Source organism: Phyllobates terribilis, unplaced genomic scaffold (genome assembly GCF_046119375.1).
Source record: "Phyllobates terribilis strain yellow unplaced genomic scaffold, ASM4611937v1 Scaffold_11__3_contigs__length_659146591, whole genome shotgun sequence".
NCBI classification, from domain to species: domain Eukaryota; kingdom Metazoa; phylum Chordata; class Amphibia; order Anura; family Dendrobatidae; genus Phyllobates; species Phyllobates terribilis.
This window is the reverse complement of record NW_027362771.1, coordinates 329007191-329026117: the sequence shown is the minus strand read 5'-3', so window position 1 is coordinate 329026117 and position 18927 is coordinate 329007191. Positions and strand designations below refer to the sequence as shown.

The 18927-nt window shown below is 43.4% G+C and overlaps 1 protein-coding gene across 4 annotated transcripts in view; it reads left to right on the top strand.

The window, feature by feature from the left end:
• The window catches only part of SCAPER (S-phase cyclin A associated protein in the ER), a 408076-nt gene that overhangs the window by 37831 nt on the left and 351318 nt on the right, over positions 1–18927 (top strand). For all 4 annotated transcript variants that reach the window (XR_012251257.1, XM_073652665.1, XM_073652664.1 and 1 more), the window contains exons 5-8: positions 6225–6325; positions 10511–10627; positions 14791–14951; positions 16915–17180. Coding sequence is in view for 3 of the 4 variants with exons in the window: in XM_073652665.1 (XP_073508766.1) it covers positions 6225–6325; positions 10511–10627; positions 14791–14951; positions 16915–17180 (645 nt within the window). In the remaining variant the exon portion in view is untranslated. The remainder of the gene's footprint in view (positions 1–6224; positions 6326–10510; positions 10628–14790; positions 14952–16914; positions 17181–18927) is intronic.

The following is an 18927-nucleotide window of genomic DNA, read 5'->3' as shown; positions in this document are numbered from 1 at the left end:
AACCCCTTGCATCCTTACTCATTCAATTTCTAGATTTCTTTCTCCTTTCGGAGTGAATGAAAACTTTTAATACACTGGATAAAGAGCAAGGTCACAGTTCCCTTAGCATTTGACAGCAGGATCAGCGCGGTGTACAGAATTATTCTTCCTGTAAAACAGAAGGGGCTCTGGTGTACCCCATGTACAAGCATAGTGATGAGGTTTCTTTTAGAAATGATAGTCACTGTGTGATGTGAACACAAAAGCATCTTTCAAACATTAATTAGGGCATAACCTTTAACCTTCTATTTGCTTATTGCAGATAATCCCACTTCCTATCTATAAGTCACCCTTAAAGCAGTCTGGGTATTTTGGACTGTTGGCAGAGATCATACACTGGAGAGGGACCTGTCAAAAAAGTCAGGGGGTTAGGGCAGTCAGACTGTATTCCCATTACGTGATTCCTCTGCTCGTCTGTAGGTGGCACTATTGTAGTGCTGGTGCATCGTCTTCCTATTCCCTGACTATACAGCATCTTGGCTTATCACTTACCTGAATCCTTTTTTGATTCATCATTCATGCTGTGAAGTGTCCTATTTTGTGCCGGCTGCTGTCGTAATACATATTTTCAGAATTCCTTTTCGTGGTTTGTATGTGGAAGATCTCGAAGCGGCCTCATCTTCTATATGTATCTGATTATTCAGTTTTCCCTTACGGGACACATTTTACATTGGATTACTATTTTATTACACTGTTGTTATCTTACAGTAAATGTTAGCGTATATTCGGTCTGACATTTTACTCCTTGTCTCATTGCATCTATATTACTCGTCTTTGTATCAGTTTGACAGATACAATTTGACCTTCGGAGACACTTGGACCTTTGTCTGCTTCTTCTCAGGTCCCCGCTCTAGTGTATCCTATAGATAGAGCAATTTCCACTACTTCAGCACCAGTCTCATCTGCAGCAAGAAGCATTGTAGGTGAATAAGAGAGCTGTATTGATGTGCAGGGCCCTGGGGTCCTGGCGTCTTGGTATTGAGTGTCATCAGGACAAAGAGATGGCGCCAACCGTCCTGCCGTGCGCGCCAGTGACTAGAATTAATTACAAACCAATCGAATTCGTTGCAGCCAATTGGTAAACTAATTGGTAACTTAATCTGGGTATCTGGCTGTGGTGATCCGGGATGGGGGAGGCAGAGTCCTGAGAGACACTTTTGTCCAGCTGCGGGGCGAGATGTCCGGAGAGAGATACGCATGAGTGACGGACGGAGACCTCTGCTGCTGCTTGTCCTGTTTGTATTCCCTTGTTCGGAAAACATGGCTTGTGTTACAGCTCTCCAGGCAATGAGCCCGATAGCCTGATAAGGGGAACAGAGCAAGGCCTTCAGTCAGGTATCTGCTTGGGAGATGATCTCTCATTTACAAGCAGATGGGGCTATGCTACCGCAAATTAGGACTAATTGCAGGTCTGTGACAACTATGATAGGAGGAATGCATTTTAATATATCTCTCTTCTGCCCTCTGAATTGTCATCCCTTTGCCCCTTCCTATATCTTGATTGTTAGCGCTCACTTGCCTAGAGAGAGCTCTGCCTGAATAGAATTATTCTGCAGAAATGTGAGTGAAAACCGAGCAGTAACAGAGCCTTTGCTACTCTTCTGGGTGTATCAGTGTAATGAGTGGCTGTAACAGAAAGAAAGGTCTAGGTGCACTTGCTCCAGCCCCTGCGCTGACTGTGTGCGCGCCCCGGCCCCTGCGCTGACGGTGTGCGCGCCCCGGCCCCTGCGCTGACGGTGTGCGCGCCCCGGCCCCTGCGCTGACGGTGTGCGCGCCCCGGCCCCTGCGCTGACGGTGTGCGCGCCCCGGCCCCTGATTTGACCCAAGTACTGTAGATGCCATAATAGGTTTTGTACAGTTGTGGCCAAAATTCTTGAGACCGTTATAAATTTTGGTTTTCACAAAGTTTTCTGCTTCAGTGTTTTTAGATCTTTTAATCAGACGTTTCTATTGTTACTGATGTACAATTATATAATTTCATGAGATTTTCCACTTTAATTGAAAAATACCTTATTTTTCGGACTATAAGACGCACCGGACCATAAGACGAACCCCAAATTTTGGGGTGGAAAATAGGAAAAAAAAAAATTTTTCTAAGATGGGCATCCGTCTTATAGTCTGAATAGGTATCTTACCTTGGGGGCGTTGGAGCGAGGGTCACAGGAGGCAGGGTCCTTCAGGAAGTCGGTGGAAGTGGGGCCTGTGGTGGGGCCTGTGGTGTGGCTGGGGCCTGGGGTGGGGCCTGGGCCTGTGGTGGGGCTTGTGCTGGGGCCTGGAGCCTGGCTGGGGCCTGTGGTCCGGATGGGGCCTGGGCCGGGTCTTGGGCCTGTGAGCGGCGTGTGCTGCAGTCCGGTGGCTGCGGCTGTGCAGCGGTGCGGCAGAGCGGTGGTGGGTGCTGCGGTGCGCCTTTCCGGTGGCCGCGGCCATCTTCATGAAGCTGTGATCCACAGAAAATTGGCCGCCCAAGCTCCCAGATGGCGCATGCGCCGGCTTGGGCGGCCATTTTCCTGTAGATCACTGTGCACCCACCGCCGCTCTGCTTCGCCGCCGCAGCTCTGCACATCCACTCTGCCTCACCGCCGCAAAGCCGCACCCACTGCCACATCGCTGCATCGGCCCTGCCGCCGCACCCACCACCGCAAGTATGTGGTAAGGTTATGGTCCGAAAAATACGGTATATCAAATTTCTGCAAAGTCTCATTATTGAAAGTGTTGACCCTTATTTTACAAGACTTCTACATCTCGCCCTGGCTGCTCAATATCAGCTTTTTGGCCAAATCCTGACTGATGACAGACGATTCTTGTCTTATCATTGCTTGGGGTTTAGCACAATTTCTGTGTAGAGAGATTTGGTGGTGATGGAATATTTTATTACACGGGCAAACTTGTCCATCTGGCCGATGTTATTATCCACCACTTCTAGCGATTTATTATACTGCTTATACTTTATATCATTTATGTTCATAAGGAATTTAGAACACATTGTCTTCATAAAGGCCTATATATGATTCCCTTTTTAATTCTGGAAAGTGGCCCCTTAATATTTTGTCTCTTATTATTTGTAGCTGTTGTACGTTGTCCTGATCGTTTATGAACAGTTACTATACCTTTTATAATCCTATATGTGCTAAAATGTACTTCCAATATTACAACCCTTATCTATAATATAACCAGGGATGCGTGTTTCTGTCCGAAGCCTCGATAGACTGCACATGCGTGACGCGCAGTCTGGCTCCAGACAGAATCATGCATCCAGCCGTTACAGGTAAGAGGAGGTGTATGGCGCCGGAGATCGCGCGGTATGCGTAGACACTGAACGCATACTGCGATCTCCGGCGCCTTACTTACATACTTACCTGACCGGGGACGGAGGACGGAGTGAAGGCGCCGGACCAGCGCGTGCGCATAGTGCTATCCGGCGCCATTTTACTGAAGACACATTTACAGTGTGTCTTCAGCAAAATGGCGCCAGACAGCGCGGTGCTCCGGCGCCGCACTCCTCCCCCGGCCTCCGGCAGAAGAAGACACAGCAGCGCTGGAGCACAGAGAAGAAAGGTGAGTATAACTGTTTATTTTTTTCGTATGCGTGTACAGTGTGAAAGGGGTGAGGGGACCATGCATATATCGGGATTGGGGGGGTGAAAGGTACCACACATACCAGAATTGGGGGGTGAGGGGTACCACACATACCAGGATTGGGGGTGAGGGGTACCACACATACCAGGATTGGGGGTGAGGGGTACCACGTATACCAGGATTGGGGGTGAAGGGTACCACGCATACCAGGATTGGGGGGTGAGGGGTACCACGCATAGCAGGATTGGGGGGTGAGGGGTGCCACGCACATCGGGATTGGGGGTGAGGGGTGCCAGGCATACTGGGATTGGGGATGAGGGGTGCCATGCATACCGGGATTGGGGATGAGGGGTGCCACGCATACTGGGATTGGGAATGAGGGATGGGGTGCCATGCATACCAGGATGAGGGATACCATACACACCAGGATAAGGATGAGGGGTGCCACGCATACCGGGATTGGGGGTGAGGGGTACCACGCATACCGGGATTGGGGGTGAGGGGTACCACGCATACCAGGATTGGGGGGTGAGGGGTGCCACGCATACCAGGAATGGGGGGTGAGGGGTGCCACGCATACCAGGATTGGGGGGTGAAGGGTGCCAGGCATACCGGGATTGGGGGTGAGGGGTGCCAGGCATACCGGGATTGGGGATGAGGGGTGCCACGCATACTGGGATTGGGAATGAGGGATGGGGTGCCATGCATACCAGGATGAGGGATACCATACACACCAGGATAGGGATGGGGTACCATGCATACCAGGATGAGGGATACCATACACACCAGGATAAGGATGAGGGGTGCCATGCATACCGGGATTGGGGGTGAGGGGTACCACGCATACCGGGATTGAGGGTGAGGGGAGCCACGCATACCGGGATGAGGGGTGCCACGCATACTGGGATTGGGGGTGAGGGGTGCCAGGCATACTGGGATTGGGGATGAGGGGTGCCATGCATACCGGGATTGGGGATGAGGGGTGCCATGCATACTGGGATTGGGAATGAGGAATGGGGTGCCATGCATACCAGGATGAGGGATACCATACACACCAGGATAGGGATGGGGTACCATGCATACCAGGATGAGGGATACCATACACACCAGGATAAGGATGAGGGGTGCCACGCATACCGGGATTGGGGGTGAGGGGAGCCACACATACTGGGATGAGGGGTGCCACGCATACTGGGATTGGGGGTGAGGGGTGCCACGCATACCGAGATTGGGAGTGAGGGATAGGGTGCCATGCATACCAGGATGAGGGATACCATACACACCAGGATAGGGGTGAGGGGTGCCACGCATACCAGGATTGGGGGTGAGGGGTGCCACGCATACCAGGATTGGGGGTGAGGGGTGCCACGCATACCAAGATTGGGGGTGAGGGGTGTCACGCATACCAGGATAGGGGGTGAGGGGTGCCACGCATACCAGGATTGGGGGTGAGGGGTGCCACGCATACCAGGATTGGGGGTGAGGGGTGCCACGCATACCAGGATTGGGAGTGAGGGGTGCCACGCATACCAGGATTAGGGGTGAGGGGTGCCACACATACCAGGATTAGGGGTGAGGGGTGCCATGCATACCAGGATTGGATGGTGGGGACAGGAAGGGGGCAGCACAAATACAAGGAGGGGGGCAGCACATACCAGCATGGGAGACCATATAAACCAATAAAAATGCTCACCACCCGGGCGTAGAACAAGTTCAATAGCTAGTATAACTATATTGGTGTTTGTAGGAGAAGGTACTTCCCACAAACCCCAAGGAGTGCCGACTCATGCTTGACATAATCAAATGAGGAAAGAGAGTTTTATCGGCATATAATTAATTTTATTACATCATTTAATAAATATAAAATTATACATACAATGAATAGAAAAGTGAAAATGCATAAAAATGGCAGCAACGGACCACTGACGTCATAAAGCCCTTACACTCAGGTAAAGCTCATAGACTCAATTAGAGATAAAGAAAATAGAGTATAGCCAGGTCTGCACTCATATGGCAATGAACCAGGTCAGCCCCGGAATAAATATATAGAATAGCGGTAGTAAAAATAAGTAGTCTCAGACCAGGACTAACACATTAACCATATATCATGTGATATTAGTACATAGTACGAAGAGCTATCTCTTGTAATTTTTAAAATTCATTACTGAGCTTACCAGGTGATCAGTAGGACATCAGTGGAAAGACAGATGCATTGGTGTTAGTCCTGGTCTGAGACTACTTATTTTTACTACCGCTATTCTATATATTAATTCCGGGACTGACCTGGTTCATTGCCATATGAGTGCAGACCTGGCTATACTCTATTTTCTTTATCTCTAATTGAGTCTATGAGCTTTACCTGAGTGTAAGGGCTTTATGACGTCAGTGGTCCGTTGCTGCCATTTTTATGCATTTTCACTTTTCTATTCATTGTATGTATAATTTTATATTTATTAAATGATGTAATAAAATTAATTATATGCCGATAAAACTCTCTTTCCTCATTTGATTATGTGCTAAAATGTATAATTATTACTAATAAAACAGTATAAAGTTATTATTAAGCTGTGTGTTCACTAATATGTTATCTTCTGCTATTCTTCACACAGGAAGTGCTTATGATGCTTGACAACTACGTGCGAGATTTTAAGGCTCTTATTGACTGGATCCAGCTACAGGAAAAGTTGGAGAAAACAGATGCACAGAGCAGGTAAATCCAGTTATATACATGCTACCTCTATAATGTACTTTCCCTACCATTAAACATTAAAATGGTATTAAAAGGATATTCTCAAGTTTGGACATGACGTAACCTCTCGATTGTTGGGGGTCTGATGCTGGGTCCCCGACTGACCCTGAGAACCAGGGATCTGAAGAGCCTCGTGTGAATAGAACAGAGGTTGATCATGTGCACCTCTGCTCCAATCATTCTCTATGGGAGACCGGAGATAGTCAATGCAGTGTTCGGCTGGGTTTCGGCACTCCCATTAAAAATGAATGATGTTGGAGGTGCACATGATCGACCACTGCTCTATTCACTCAGAGGGTGTTCAGCTGTCTGTCCCTCAGCAATCAGGAAGTAAGCCCTATGGATAGGGGATAACTTCCAAATTTGAGAATAACCCTTTAAGATGGAAATGCTTTTCCATTTTTTATGAGTATGTCTTTATACCTTCTGGACAGTTAGTAACATATGTCAAGCTTACTAGTTTCAGAAATCCGTCCTTGCTACACCTTTATTTTCTGCCAGGATGAAAACTTGTTCAGGACTAGTCCTTGAGCTGCTGTGTCCTACATAAGGTAAATGCAGCTGCACAAGTCTTAGTAATGTCTGAGCTCTTTTCTCCAGTGTGCGATCCCAGCAGCTGTAAGAAAAGCTGTTTCTGTGCACTAAAGCATGTGCAGCTCTAGAAACCTGTACGGATGTGAAGCACAAAATATGTTAGAGATTAGAACTGTGACAAAATCAATATGTAACACATGTAGATTCACTGTGGATTTCTTACAATTTGGCTGCAAAATTTTCCAGCAGAAATTATCTGCCATGCCTGAATTTTCCCTTAGTTTACAGTAATGAATTATTACTTATGTAACCATACATTTCTTTTTAAACAATTGGGGCTATTCTACATCTCATATTATAGCTCCTGGTAAGGAGTTGCATTGTATAATTAAGGAAAGAAGAAGAAAAAAAACACTGCAAACTTTTTCAATAAGGTTATACAACATCTTTAAATAGATATGGATTAAAAAAGGTTAATAATATCCCCAGAACTCAATATTTTTCTAAATTCTAGAACAGTATTTCTTAACATTTTCAAGTCAAATACTTTAAATGTTATGATCTGAATTACATATTACACTGTGTGCAGAATTATTAGGCAAGGGGTTAGTTTAACCATATCATAATTTTTATACATATTTTCTAACTCCAAGTTGTATATCACTTGTGGAGGCAGTGTTGGTTTCTGCACTGCGGGTATTTTACTGACAGTGCGCTCTTTTGCCGGGTCCTTACTTCTGATCAGAGCTGGCAAAAGAGCGCACTGTCCCTGTGCATATTGCACAGTGACAAGAATCTACTTAACATCTATCGGAATTGACAATAACGCATGCTTTATAGAGCAGGGACTAGCCCAGCCCCTGAAACTGAGGTGAGTGATGATGCTTCATTTGAGGGATGGGGAAGAGGCTGTGGCAGTGAAAGCAGCTTCTGCCCCCCTAATGACACTTCATTTGAGTTTTCCAGCATGCACTGGAATTGTAAAACAAAACATCATCAAAGACCAAGTTGTAAAAAAAAAAATAAAGTAGTTAGTGTAGTGAGGGAATGGTAGGGACATTTTAATTAAAGTATATTAGAAAATAAATTAGATTATGGCATTATATAGATGTTTCGCAGGTGTGTGGAGTCGGTAAGCCAAACCTCCGACTCCTCAATTTCCATGACACCAACTCCGACTCCAGACTCCGACTCCCTCATATACGGCTCATGTTTAAGTGATAAATTTACTGTAGCACAGATTCATCTCTAAAAGTCTAGACCCTCAGATCAGGAATAGGACAGACATTTATAGGACATTTCATAACTTTCCCAAATTCTTATGAAAAAATATTTCCCAAAAACTGCATTGAACTACTGTACCCAATTTATTATATATTTTAGGAGTCGGAGTCGGTCTATTTTATACTGACTCCGACTCCACCAAAATGGACACCGACTCCACGACTCCGACTCCACAGCCCTGATGTTTCGGACCACCCTATTAAAGGGAATCTGTCAATAGGATCACCCCCCTCCCACCCCCCACGCCTCAAGCCTTTTATATGAACATGCAGGTCATAGAAAGTTTAATAAAATGATACCTTGATATCTGCAAATTGATGTCTTATTCCAGATAACGCAGCATTTTTCTCTGCAATAAGACATTTGATCGCAGATATCAAAGTATCATTTTATTAAACTTTCTTTGGCCTGCATGTCCATCTAGAACTTGTGGGCCCTTCGGGGAGATTGACAGGGAAGGAAAACAGTACACTCCTCTGAACACCTCAACAGATTAAGAAACTGGCAGACACCATTAATGGAGGGCTAATTACTGTTATTGGAAAGTAGGGTTGTTATATTGGTCACTGATAATTTCTTTAAAATGTCAGAAATGTATTTTTGTACATTTCGAGTTGTTTGGGTATTGTGTTAATAGATCAAAATAAGCAATTGAGATGGGAAAATTTACGTTTTTCATTTAGTTGCCCAATAATTCTGCACACACAGATATTCTCCTAAGAAAGACAAAATCTCACTTTTAGTTTCTTAAATATTCAGTTTTATTAACCTTTTGGATTGTCTGGCAGCACTGTAGTTGGTCAATAATAAAATGAGTCATCAATTGCGTAATAATTGTGCACACAGTGTATTGAATCCATCTGCAAATTCCACCCAACTTTGTCCAGGGATAAGGGCTGTGGAGTCGGAGTTGTGGAGTCGGAATCAGTGTCCATTTTGGTGGAGTCGGAGTTGGTATAAAATGGACCGACTCCAACTCCTAAAATATATAATAAATTGGGTACATTAGTACAATGCAGGATGTGCTGTAAATGTTTTCATAAGAATTTGAGAAAGGATTTAAGCTTTTAGTTGAGATGAATCTGTGCTGCACTTTATGTACATGCTTAGTAGTGAGGCAGGGCTGTGGAGTCAGAGTCGTGGGTTTGGCTTACCGACTCCACAGCCCTGCCAGGGATATTGTCTGCCAGATGGGGGCAAGCTTCCCTTTATGTTTCTTTAGGAGGCTGATAGGGTGGCATTCATATCACTGGCACCACTGCTCCACACTACTGAGCAAAAATAACTGATCGGTCTTACTGGTTGAAACCTTGCTAAAAGTTCAGTATCGAAAAAATATAGTACCTTCCAGACTACGCAAAATTTACCCAGATGATTTGGACTTTTCTCTCCGAGGTTGTGCTAATAATAAGTGGCTCTCACCTCCACATATGATGGACCTGTCTTATGATCCATAGATTCTGGAGTCACATTGTCCAACTAATCTCCACACTTGGAGGCATTTCTGTCCGTGACTGACAGCTCTGATCCCACACTCACACATAGCAAGACTGAAATAAAAAGTATGCTCTATTTCTTAGATACTGCAAGCATTTTTTTTCCATTGGGTTGTACGTATTCTGCTATATTTTGTTTGCCCTGTACCTGTAATGTCAGCAGGCCAGTAGTAGAGGTTGACTATGTCTCTGAGGGACTTCATGTGCTCACCCTGACTAGTGATGGTACTCCTGTGTGACAAGTATTAATGAATGGCCACTTGTATGACTTTTCACACCATGCCTGCCTCTGGGGTATAGTAATTTTCCTTCTGTCTACATACAAGGCCAATACACTAGTTCTGTGATTATTTATCATACAGCAATCAAGGGATGCAAGACTTTATTATCTGAAGCGAAAAACTGCCAGATAATTCCAGCAATTAGCGAGGAATTACACCAATTAACATTTCACAAACCATTGATTTCTCATGTCTGCATCTCGGGGCACAGGATTATAAGCGATATTATCTGTTTGCTATGTAAGATGCAAACTTAAAGTCTACAGAATAGAAATCCTTTTTAAATCACTCTTTTTTCATATTTTATTTTTGCTCTCTGTACTTATATCAGGCTGTGTTTTTCTATAACAGAAGCCAGATCCATCGCATCCAGTGTCGGATACCACTGGTGCATGGTGGATATCATTGACTTGTATGGGGTCTGTTAGTCTATCTTGTGGTTTCCATCAAATGTGCCAAGACTGCATGTGGCCGGAGCATTATTTCTTACTTTATGTAAATTGTTATTGTTAACTTGTGCCCTGCTTGTTACAATTATCTTTATTCTATAGACCTACCTCTTTGGCGTGGGAAGTGAAGAAAATGTCACCAGGACGTCATGTCTTGCCCAGTCCGTCATCTGATAGAGTGAGCTCCACCTCAAGTGCAAGAAGGGCTCTTAATTTTGGGTATGATTAGTGATATAACCTTGATAGAAATATTAATAAATGTCTGTGACTAGTTTATATATGATTCACTAATGTCTGTGCTGGGCCTTCTGATCAGTAAAGTATCTTACTATATCAGATATTTGGTGTTTAAAAAAAATATACTCATGTCCGAAAGTGTTGGCACCTTTTAAATTGTTCCAGAAAATTAAGTATTTCTCCCTGAAAATTTTTGCAATTACACATGTTTTGTTATATAAAACAGGAAAAAAATTCCAAGTGGGAAGATATTGTGAAAAAAACTCAATTCTAACATTGTTTTTTGGGAATTGTTTTTAAGGTGTACGTTTTGCGGTAAAAATTACTTCACAATATGATTCTGCTCATCAGTACGATTACTGCGATACCAAACTTGTCCAAGTATTTTATTATTTTAGTGGTGAAAAAAATCTGAAGTTTGCCCCTCTACAATTTTTTTGGGTTGAGTCCCCATTTTCTGAAACCCGTAATGTTTTCATTTTTCAGTCGATGGAGCTATGTGACATCTTATGTTTTGCGGGTGAAACGTTTTTATTAATACTACTAGCTGTACCCGGCGACACGTTGCTGTGGCTCAGTCTGGTTAAATGGAAAAGAAAGAAAAGAGAAAGCGCACGTTTCTAAAATATTTAATTTCACAGTGCTTGTGGGTATACAATATTTTTTGTTGTTTCATTGTCTATGTAGATATAGAGATTGTCTGGTTTGCCGACTCAAGAACATGCAACATATAATTGTCCATGTGAGAAGCAATCCGTGTCTAGATGTAAACCGCACAATTCTAAAGAATTGCCCTGAGCTTTGTTGACGGTGATTGCAATTCCAGTCGAATTGGGAATTGCAATCTCTTAAATTGAAATGGCATATCCGTTGGAATCATAGGAATGCAAGGAATGAGGACATCTTCACCTTTGAAAGGTCCTATCAAGATTGTTGCTTCAACGACGTTGCTCATTAATTGTTTTACTGCAAGCCGCGTCCCTTTGTAAAGCTTTGGCTGGTTGATATTTCGCAATATGATACTTGGCACACCGATTTTCAATCGCAGTACGTGCGGTGGCATCCCTGGCAGATCAAGTGCATTCAAAAATTCTGTTGGATAATTAACCGCTTCATCTGCTTCCACAACAGTGTCAACAGACTTGTATGTGACTGCCTCGCTTTGAATGTTAGACTGAATAATATTAAGTTCGTAGTCTTTGTTCTTGGCCGGGCCGGTACTGGCCAGATCACAGCGCCGCTACCGCCAGTGGCGCTGTGGGATTTGCACTCGCTCGCTATCCGCCCACTGCTGCGAGGCTCGGGCCCAGCTCAGCGCCCAGTGTGGAGGCCGCGGCCTGCGCCTCTCTGTGTAGCCTCCCTCTCTCCTTCCCTCCCCCGCTTGTTGTTGTGCAGTCGGAAATAAGCTCACCTGCCGGAGAAGAAGAAGCCACAGTAGCAGCGGTGCCGGAGGGCAGAGGCGGCCGCCTCTCAGGTGGTGGTGGTGGTGATGAGCAGCAGCGTCTTTCGGCCTCGAACAGACGGTCTCGTCATTCCCCTTCCCTCTTAACCCCACGGGGGACACAAAAGGAGCAGAGCGCAGGCAGTGGCTGGGGCGAATGAAGGAGAGGGAGAAGGGTTTATGAATGAGATATCAGTAAGGGGGGGGGGGATTGCCGGGCGGTCGGGGAGAGTCAGCCTGGGCTGAGCTCGTAACACCCCCCTCTCGCTGTTGCTTTACATCCAACAGCTGGTATATAAAAACATAGTAGGTATATAAAAACATGCATGTGTACAAATGCAACGTTGTGTCAAAATTTCAAAGCTATCGGTGAAGAACTATCGGAAATTTAAGATTTTGAACAAACGAACATTTACATTTTTATTTATATAGATTTTGGGTTGGATATGATGTTTTGATCGCTTGTTACGACATTTTTTGTGGTTTTGAAACTATTGAAAGAAAACAATTCTGGCTTTCTTGAATTTTTTCAGTTTATGGTGTTTACTGATCAGTTTAATTATTTTTATATTTTGATAGATTAGACTTTTCTGAACGCAGTGATAGCACATATGTGTATTTTTTTTGTTAATTATCTTTATTTTTAATAGGGGGAGGGAAGAGGGGTGATTTTGAAATGTTATGTTTTTTTCCCCATATTTTTTTTTTATTTTTTTTTTTTACTTTTCGCTGTTCTTATTAGTCCCCTTAGGGGACTTGAAGCTGCGATTGTCTGATCGCTTGCGCTACGTACAGCAATGCCACAGCATCGCTGTATATAGCAGAAATCACGGTCCCCTTTGAAGCCTGGTCACAGGCAGGGTTTCAAAGAACCTCTGTAATGACCAGCATGGAGGTCTTCAACAGACCCCCTGCTGTCCTAGCGACCCTCGATCACGACACAGGCGTGCCGATGATCACATTGAATGACGCGCCCCCATGCCAACGCGCTGTTAATGTCGCTGTCAGAGTTTGACAGCGGCATTGAACAAGTTATCGATCGTGGGTGGAGCTCCGCTCACCTGCGATTGTTAGAGGCAAGGTCTGACTGTAACATATATCCATAACTTGCCGAGTATGGGGCGGACTCGGCCTGTGAGCCTGCTTCATACACTCGCTTCCGACTTGCGGTGTACATGTACAGCGGTTGTCGTGAAGGGGTTAAAGAACTGTATTTGTCCAAGCGTTTATCAGGTCTAAGGGGGAATGTTTCTTCTTGTATAGAGTAAGGAGACTTATAGACTCCTGTAAATTTAAAGGGAATCTGTCACCCCTGGGACGCTTTAAAGCAATTACTATGGGCATACAGGTAATAGAATGGTTAAACTAGCCTTACCTGTATGCCTCATAGCTGCGATCTAGATATTGAAAAATATACTTTTAATCTTTTATGTTAATGATTTCTTCCAGGCTCTGGAGCGTACGGTGCCTGGAAGAAATCTCCGCCTCCTTTCTTCATTACCCTACCACCCTTTCCCTGTGACGTGCAGTTGCAGCGCCGTAATCCCGTGTCTGCCCCCTACACTCACGCTATTATCCGTACCTTATCCGACCTTCTATGGACAGTGTCTTCATCCTTCTGCTGCGCAAGCGCCAGCGAGTCACTGTGCAGAAATCATTAGCATAAGATTAAAAGTGTATTTTAAAACTAATTTAACTTGTATGCCCATAGTAATAGCTTTACAGTGTCCTAGGGGGTGACAGATTCCTTTTAAATTTGCCAATCGCCTGTGTTTTTTTTTTTAGAGGAAGAGGACTAGAACTCTAGTGCCATGTATTGGGGTAGCAACCCTATAAGTCGTTATCGACCCATTAACGAGCCTTACCATGTGACTTAATAAAAAAGCCAAACCAGAAACTTAATTTGCACATTCTGAGGTGTTTGCCTCTCATCAGTGCAAAGCAGGACATTGATTTGGCTAGGTGAGAGGCCTCTAGGAGAGTGTCTAAGGGAGAACTTTTCTACTTGCAGAGAGTACCAAGTTGACATCAATAGGAGACATATCGGCCATGCAATGCTCCTTTGAAAATTTAAATATGCAAATTGCCTCCTCAGAGAGGAAGAGGACTTGAACTCTAGTGCCACCTTTTGGGTAGCAATCCTAAAGGTTAATATCGACCTATTAACCTTTTTAATGCTTTGCACTGATGAGTGGCAAGCACCCTGAAACACAGTTCTACAAATAAAATGTCTTTTGGCACGGCTCCTTAAAGGGTCGATATTGACCTTGAGAATTGCTACCCCAATAGGTGGCACTAGCATTGTAGTCCTCTTCCTCCCTGAAGAGGATATTTGCATAAGTTATTATGACATTTGGAACATCTTAGCTGTGGACCTCTTTACAGCGAAGTTACCATGTAGCAATTATGATAAATAATAGCTGTAATATCATATTTGGACGCGATTACATGATGTTTTTTCCCTCAATTTTCCAAAAACGCCGTAAAATAGCAATTTTATTGCTTTTTCAGAAAATTGCTGCAAAAAAATGAAACCCCTGCATTGCGAACACATTGTGTGAACATGGTCTTAGTTTGTTCGTGAGTGTATTTGAGTACATAGTGAAGTAATGATTTTCTAACCATTACTATTCTTGTAATGTAAGTATATTCTAAACTGTGTACATTTGGCATCCTTTCTTTCTCATGCATTGTGCTTTTACAGAGGACCTGCGCTCACTTTGGCTCCAGGACGCTTGACTCCTTCCGGTGTTAGTTGGGCTGATAAAGTGAAAGCAAATCATGGATCTTCTACAAGTAATCGAGTCACAGAGAGTGTCCATTCCGGTACATCAGCTCCAATGCCGAGGCCTCTGCACAAGCATGGTGAGCAATGCTTATTTGTCATTGCAGGTGGTGGCTGCGCTTCTAGATTACCAGTACATGAAAAGTATAGTAGATTTACTCATCTTCTATTTATTTCTGTTGTATACAATGACTTTGAATATATTTACATCCTAGGCACCTTAATGAATCTCCATTTAGTTTGGTATGTGTGGGTGGCGGTTTTCTGAATGTAGCGGTTAAGTTTGCATTACTATTTCCACCAGTGTTTGAGCAGTTATTACTGAGCACCTCCCTTTCTGCCTCTTAAACCTTCTACTTTATCCTAGTCATAAATCTATCAGCGAGGATAAGGAAGTGAAGTGGACAGGCTCCAGAAGGGAACACTAGTCCTGTGTCTTTGTTTTCCTGCGAAATTGCTTTATGAATAGAAATGACAGAATATTCTACAAAGTTACGGAGAGCGAGATTTAAAAGACATAAAAGCCCTTTAACCTTTATTGCTGCAAAACACTGCAATACCTTCCTAAAAATCTGTTTGGAAACCTCAAACCCATTAAATATCCCCCCCCCCCCCTCAAAAAAAGTTAACCCTTAAAGTATGGAAGTTGATGGAAATGGTTAAAGTATGCCTCTATGGTAAATGCATCTAGCAGGACTGATCGATAATACTGATACATTCTTTAAAGAAGACCTGTCCTCAGGTCAAAAGGGACCCTTTTTGGTTGTATTTTATGCTCTCTGCTCCCTTCAGTATTCTTTTTTTTTTTTTTTTTTTTTTTTTTTTGTAAAGTCGTTATTTGGTTCCAGAGATATGGGACTTTTCATTTAGTGCCAATATTTATGGTCTTTACCAAATGGGCGTGGCTCACAGGGTAATACTGCAGAGCAGCCTAAAGACGCCCTCAGAAAATTTTGTAAGCCACACTCCTTTTGTTAAAGATCATAAAAATTAGCACCAGATTTTAGAAAAACAGAATACTCTTGGGAACAATGGGAATAAAATAAAAGCAAGAACTAGCCACTTTTGACCCAGTAACAGATCGTCTTTAAAGGGGTATTCCCATCTCCTAGATCCTATCCCAATAATGTAGTAGGTGTAATAATAATAATAATATTAGCAAATACCTCCAATTAGAAAGGTAGTATAGTTTTTCTGATTCGCTATGTCACTTACCCCATGTGCAGGGCATTGCAATAGCTTAGGTATCCATGGTTACAACCACTCATATATAGTGAAAATTAGTTGTCTAGCTGTTAGTGGTTATAACCATGGATACCTAAGCTACTGCAATGCCCTGCACATGGGGTAAGCAACACAGTGAATCAGAAGGACTATACCACATTTCTAATTGTAGTTATTTGCTAATATTATTACACCTACTACATATTGGGATAGGATCTTAGAGATGGGAATACCCCTTCTAAGTTTTCAATTTAATTATTTATTACACCTTTTATATAGAGTTTCATGTTTTTATTAAATATAAATAATGAAGTCTTTCTAAACCAAATATTCATTTAGAAGCTGTTTACAGGGTAAACAGGGATTTATTCTATTTACCAATTTTTTTTTTGTCTTTCTACATTACTGTAATATGCATTTGTAAATGGACAACAATTTTCCAAATGTTCGTTCCTGATCATTGGCTTCTGTAAACATGATAGTGACCAGCCTATGTATGATCAAATGCTTATTTGCTGCCTGATTGTATCTTGTATGTGCCCTAATTGTTGTTAGCAGCACATTGTCTAATTTTATTGCCACTGACAACATGCAAACTGTATTGGGGCCCAACAGTTCTATTTATGTTCGTTCATTCATTCCCCTATTTCTTTCATTGGCCCGTGTAAAGGGCCCTATGTAGTTTTTATCTGTTACAAATTTTGGATCCAATGTTCTGGTAATATATACAGTCAATGATGAAGCTTCCTTTTACCTTATACTCATTACCTTGGTAGCATGTAGCATTTTTGTTGTCTTTTTTTCTTGTCATGGCTGCAGATCAGATTGATGCTGAAGGATGGGAGACGGTGCAGCGTGGCAGGCCTGTTCGTTCCAGACCCTCTGCTATGACTATCAAGTCTGATTCTCCTTCGGCCACAGAGCATAAGCTAAAAGATGACAGCGACAAGGAAAATAACTGCACTAAATCTCCAATTGAGGCTCCAGAAGAGCCTGCAAAGTCACAACTCCCTCCTGTACTTGTTGAACCACCCCCTAAGGAATTGCTTTGTCCATGTGAAATCCCACTGACGGAAATCACCCAGGTAAATTGTGTCCTTTGTGGTGGTTATTTCTGTAATCTTTGATGCCTCATTATAATGTTGTATAATTGCTCTGCTTGTGTTTTGTGTTGTAAACTGGAAAGTTAGCTGCTTACACCACAATTTTTCAAAATTGTATCAAAGGATTTAACTACTGCTTGACATCTGCCATATATATATATATATATATATATATATATATATACATACATACATTGCATGTCGTGTGCTGGTGTATGGAGCAAGTTCAGGATACTACTGCTTGACATCTGCCATATATATATATATATATATATATATATATATATATATATATATATACATACATACATACATACATACATTGCATGTCGTGTGCTGGTGTATGGAGCAAGTTCAGGATACTACTGCTTGACATCTGCCATATATATATATATACATACATTGCATGTCGTGTGCTGGTGTATAGAGCAAGTTCAGGAGCTGAGCCCAAACCGACACTGCAGATGCCGGCTGAGTTATATGGCCGGCATCTACCTAATAGATAGCAGAAAGCTCCAATCATTGCTGTAAGCACCTTGAATGCTGTTATCAGTCTGTGACAGTGGCGCCTTAAAGGCCCCGTCACACATAACGAGATCGCTGATGAGTCACGTTTTGGTGACGCAATAGTGATCTCGCTAGCGATCTCGTTATGTCTGACAGGTAGCAACGATCAGGCCCCTGCTGTGAGATCGCTGATCGTTACAAAGCTTCCTGGACCATTCCTGGGTCGTTGCGCTCCCGCTGGGCAGTGTGCATCGCTGTATTTGACACCTTGTCAACGACCTCGCTAGCGATTCAGAACTGAGACACGTAGAGGTGCATAAATTGGACTTTTCTGCGTTCATCGTCCCCGATTGGTGGTCGCTACTGCGTCCTTGTTTTTTCAGATCCCACCAGCGTTCTCCGGCTGTGACTCCACTTTGAACAAATCAGACATCTTTAGCGAAGTAGGTATTGTTTGGGGTCTCAAATGAGTTTCCATTTTAAAATTCATTTATAGGACATCTACCAATTATCTGCTATCATTGCTCTTCAGGGAGGGAGGGCTTGGCTTCAATAGCGATCTCGTTATGTGTGACGGGGCACCAGGACCGTTAAAATACTGGCAGCAGTTGTCGCAGCAGGTCTTCGCATCATGGGTGTTTCTGCCATGTCCCACTGGTTGAAGGCCTGCAATTGCAGGATAGTTTGCACGCTATTCACCGAGCTCCACTTCCCCATTGGCTCGGTCCACAGAGTCCACAAAGCCAGGTGGACAGTACGTAATTGCATCACGTCGACGAAGAAAGTTTTGAAGCGTGCAACAGGCCAAAAGAACAGAGTCTATTGATTTAAGCTTCATGTTAATTGGCGTATGAAAAACTCTGAAGCGGTTGGCCACGACAGCGTGTCAGAAAACGTGCTGTGTGGGTGTGTGTGCACGAGACCCCTAAAATATCTGCCCATGCAAAAGCATATATATACAGATAGAAGCCAAGCCCTCCCTCCCTGAAGAGCAATGATAGCAGATAATTGGTAGATGTCCTATAAATGAATTAAAAATGGAAACTCATTTGAGACCCCAAACAATACCTACTTCGCTAAAGATGTCTGATTTGTTCAAAGTGGAGTCACAGCCGGAGAACGCTGGTGGGATCTGAAAAAACAAGGACGCAGTAGCGACCACCAATCGGGGACGATGAACGCAGAAAAGTCCAATTTATGCACCTCTACGTGTCTCAGTTCT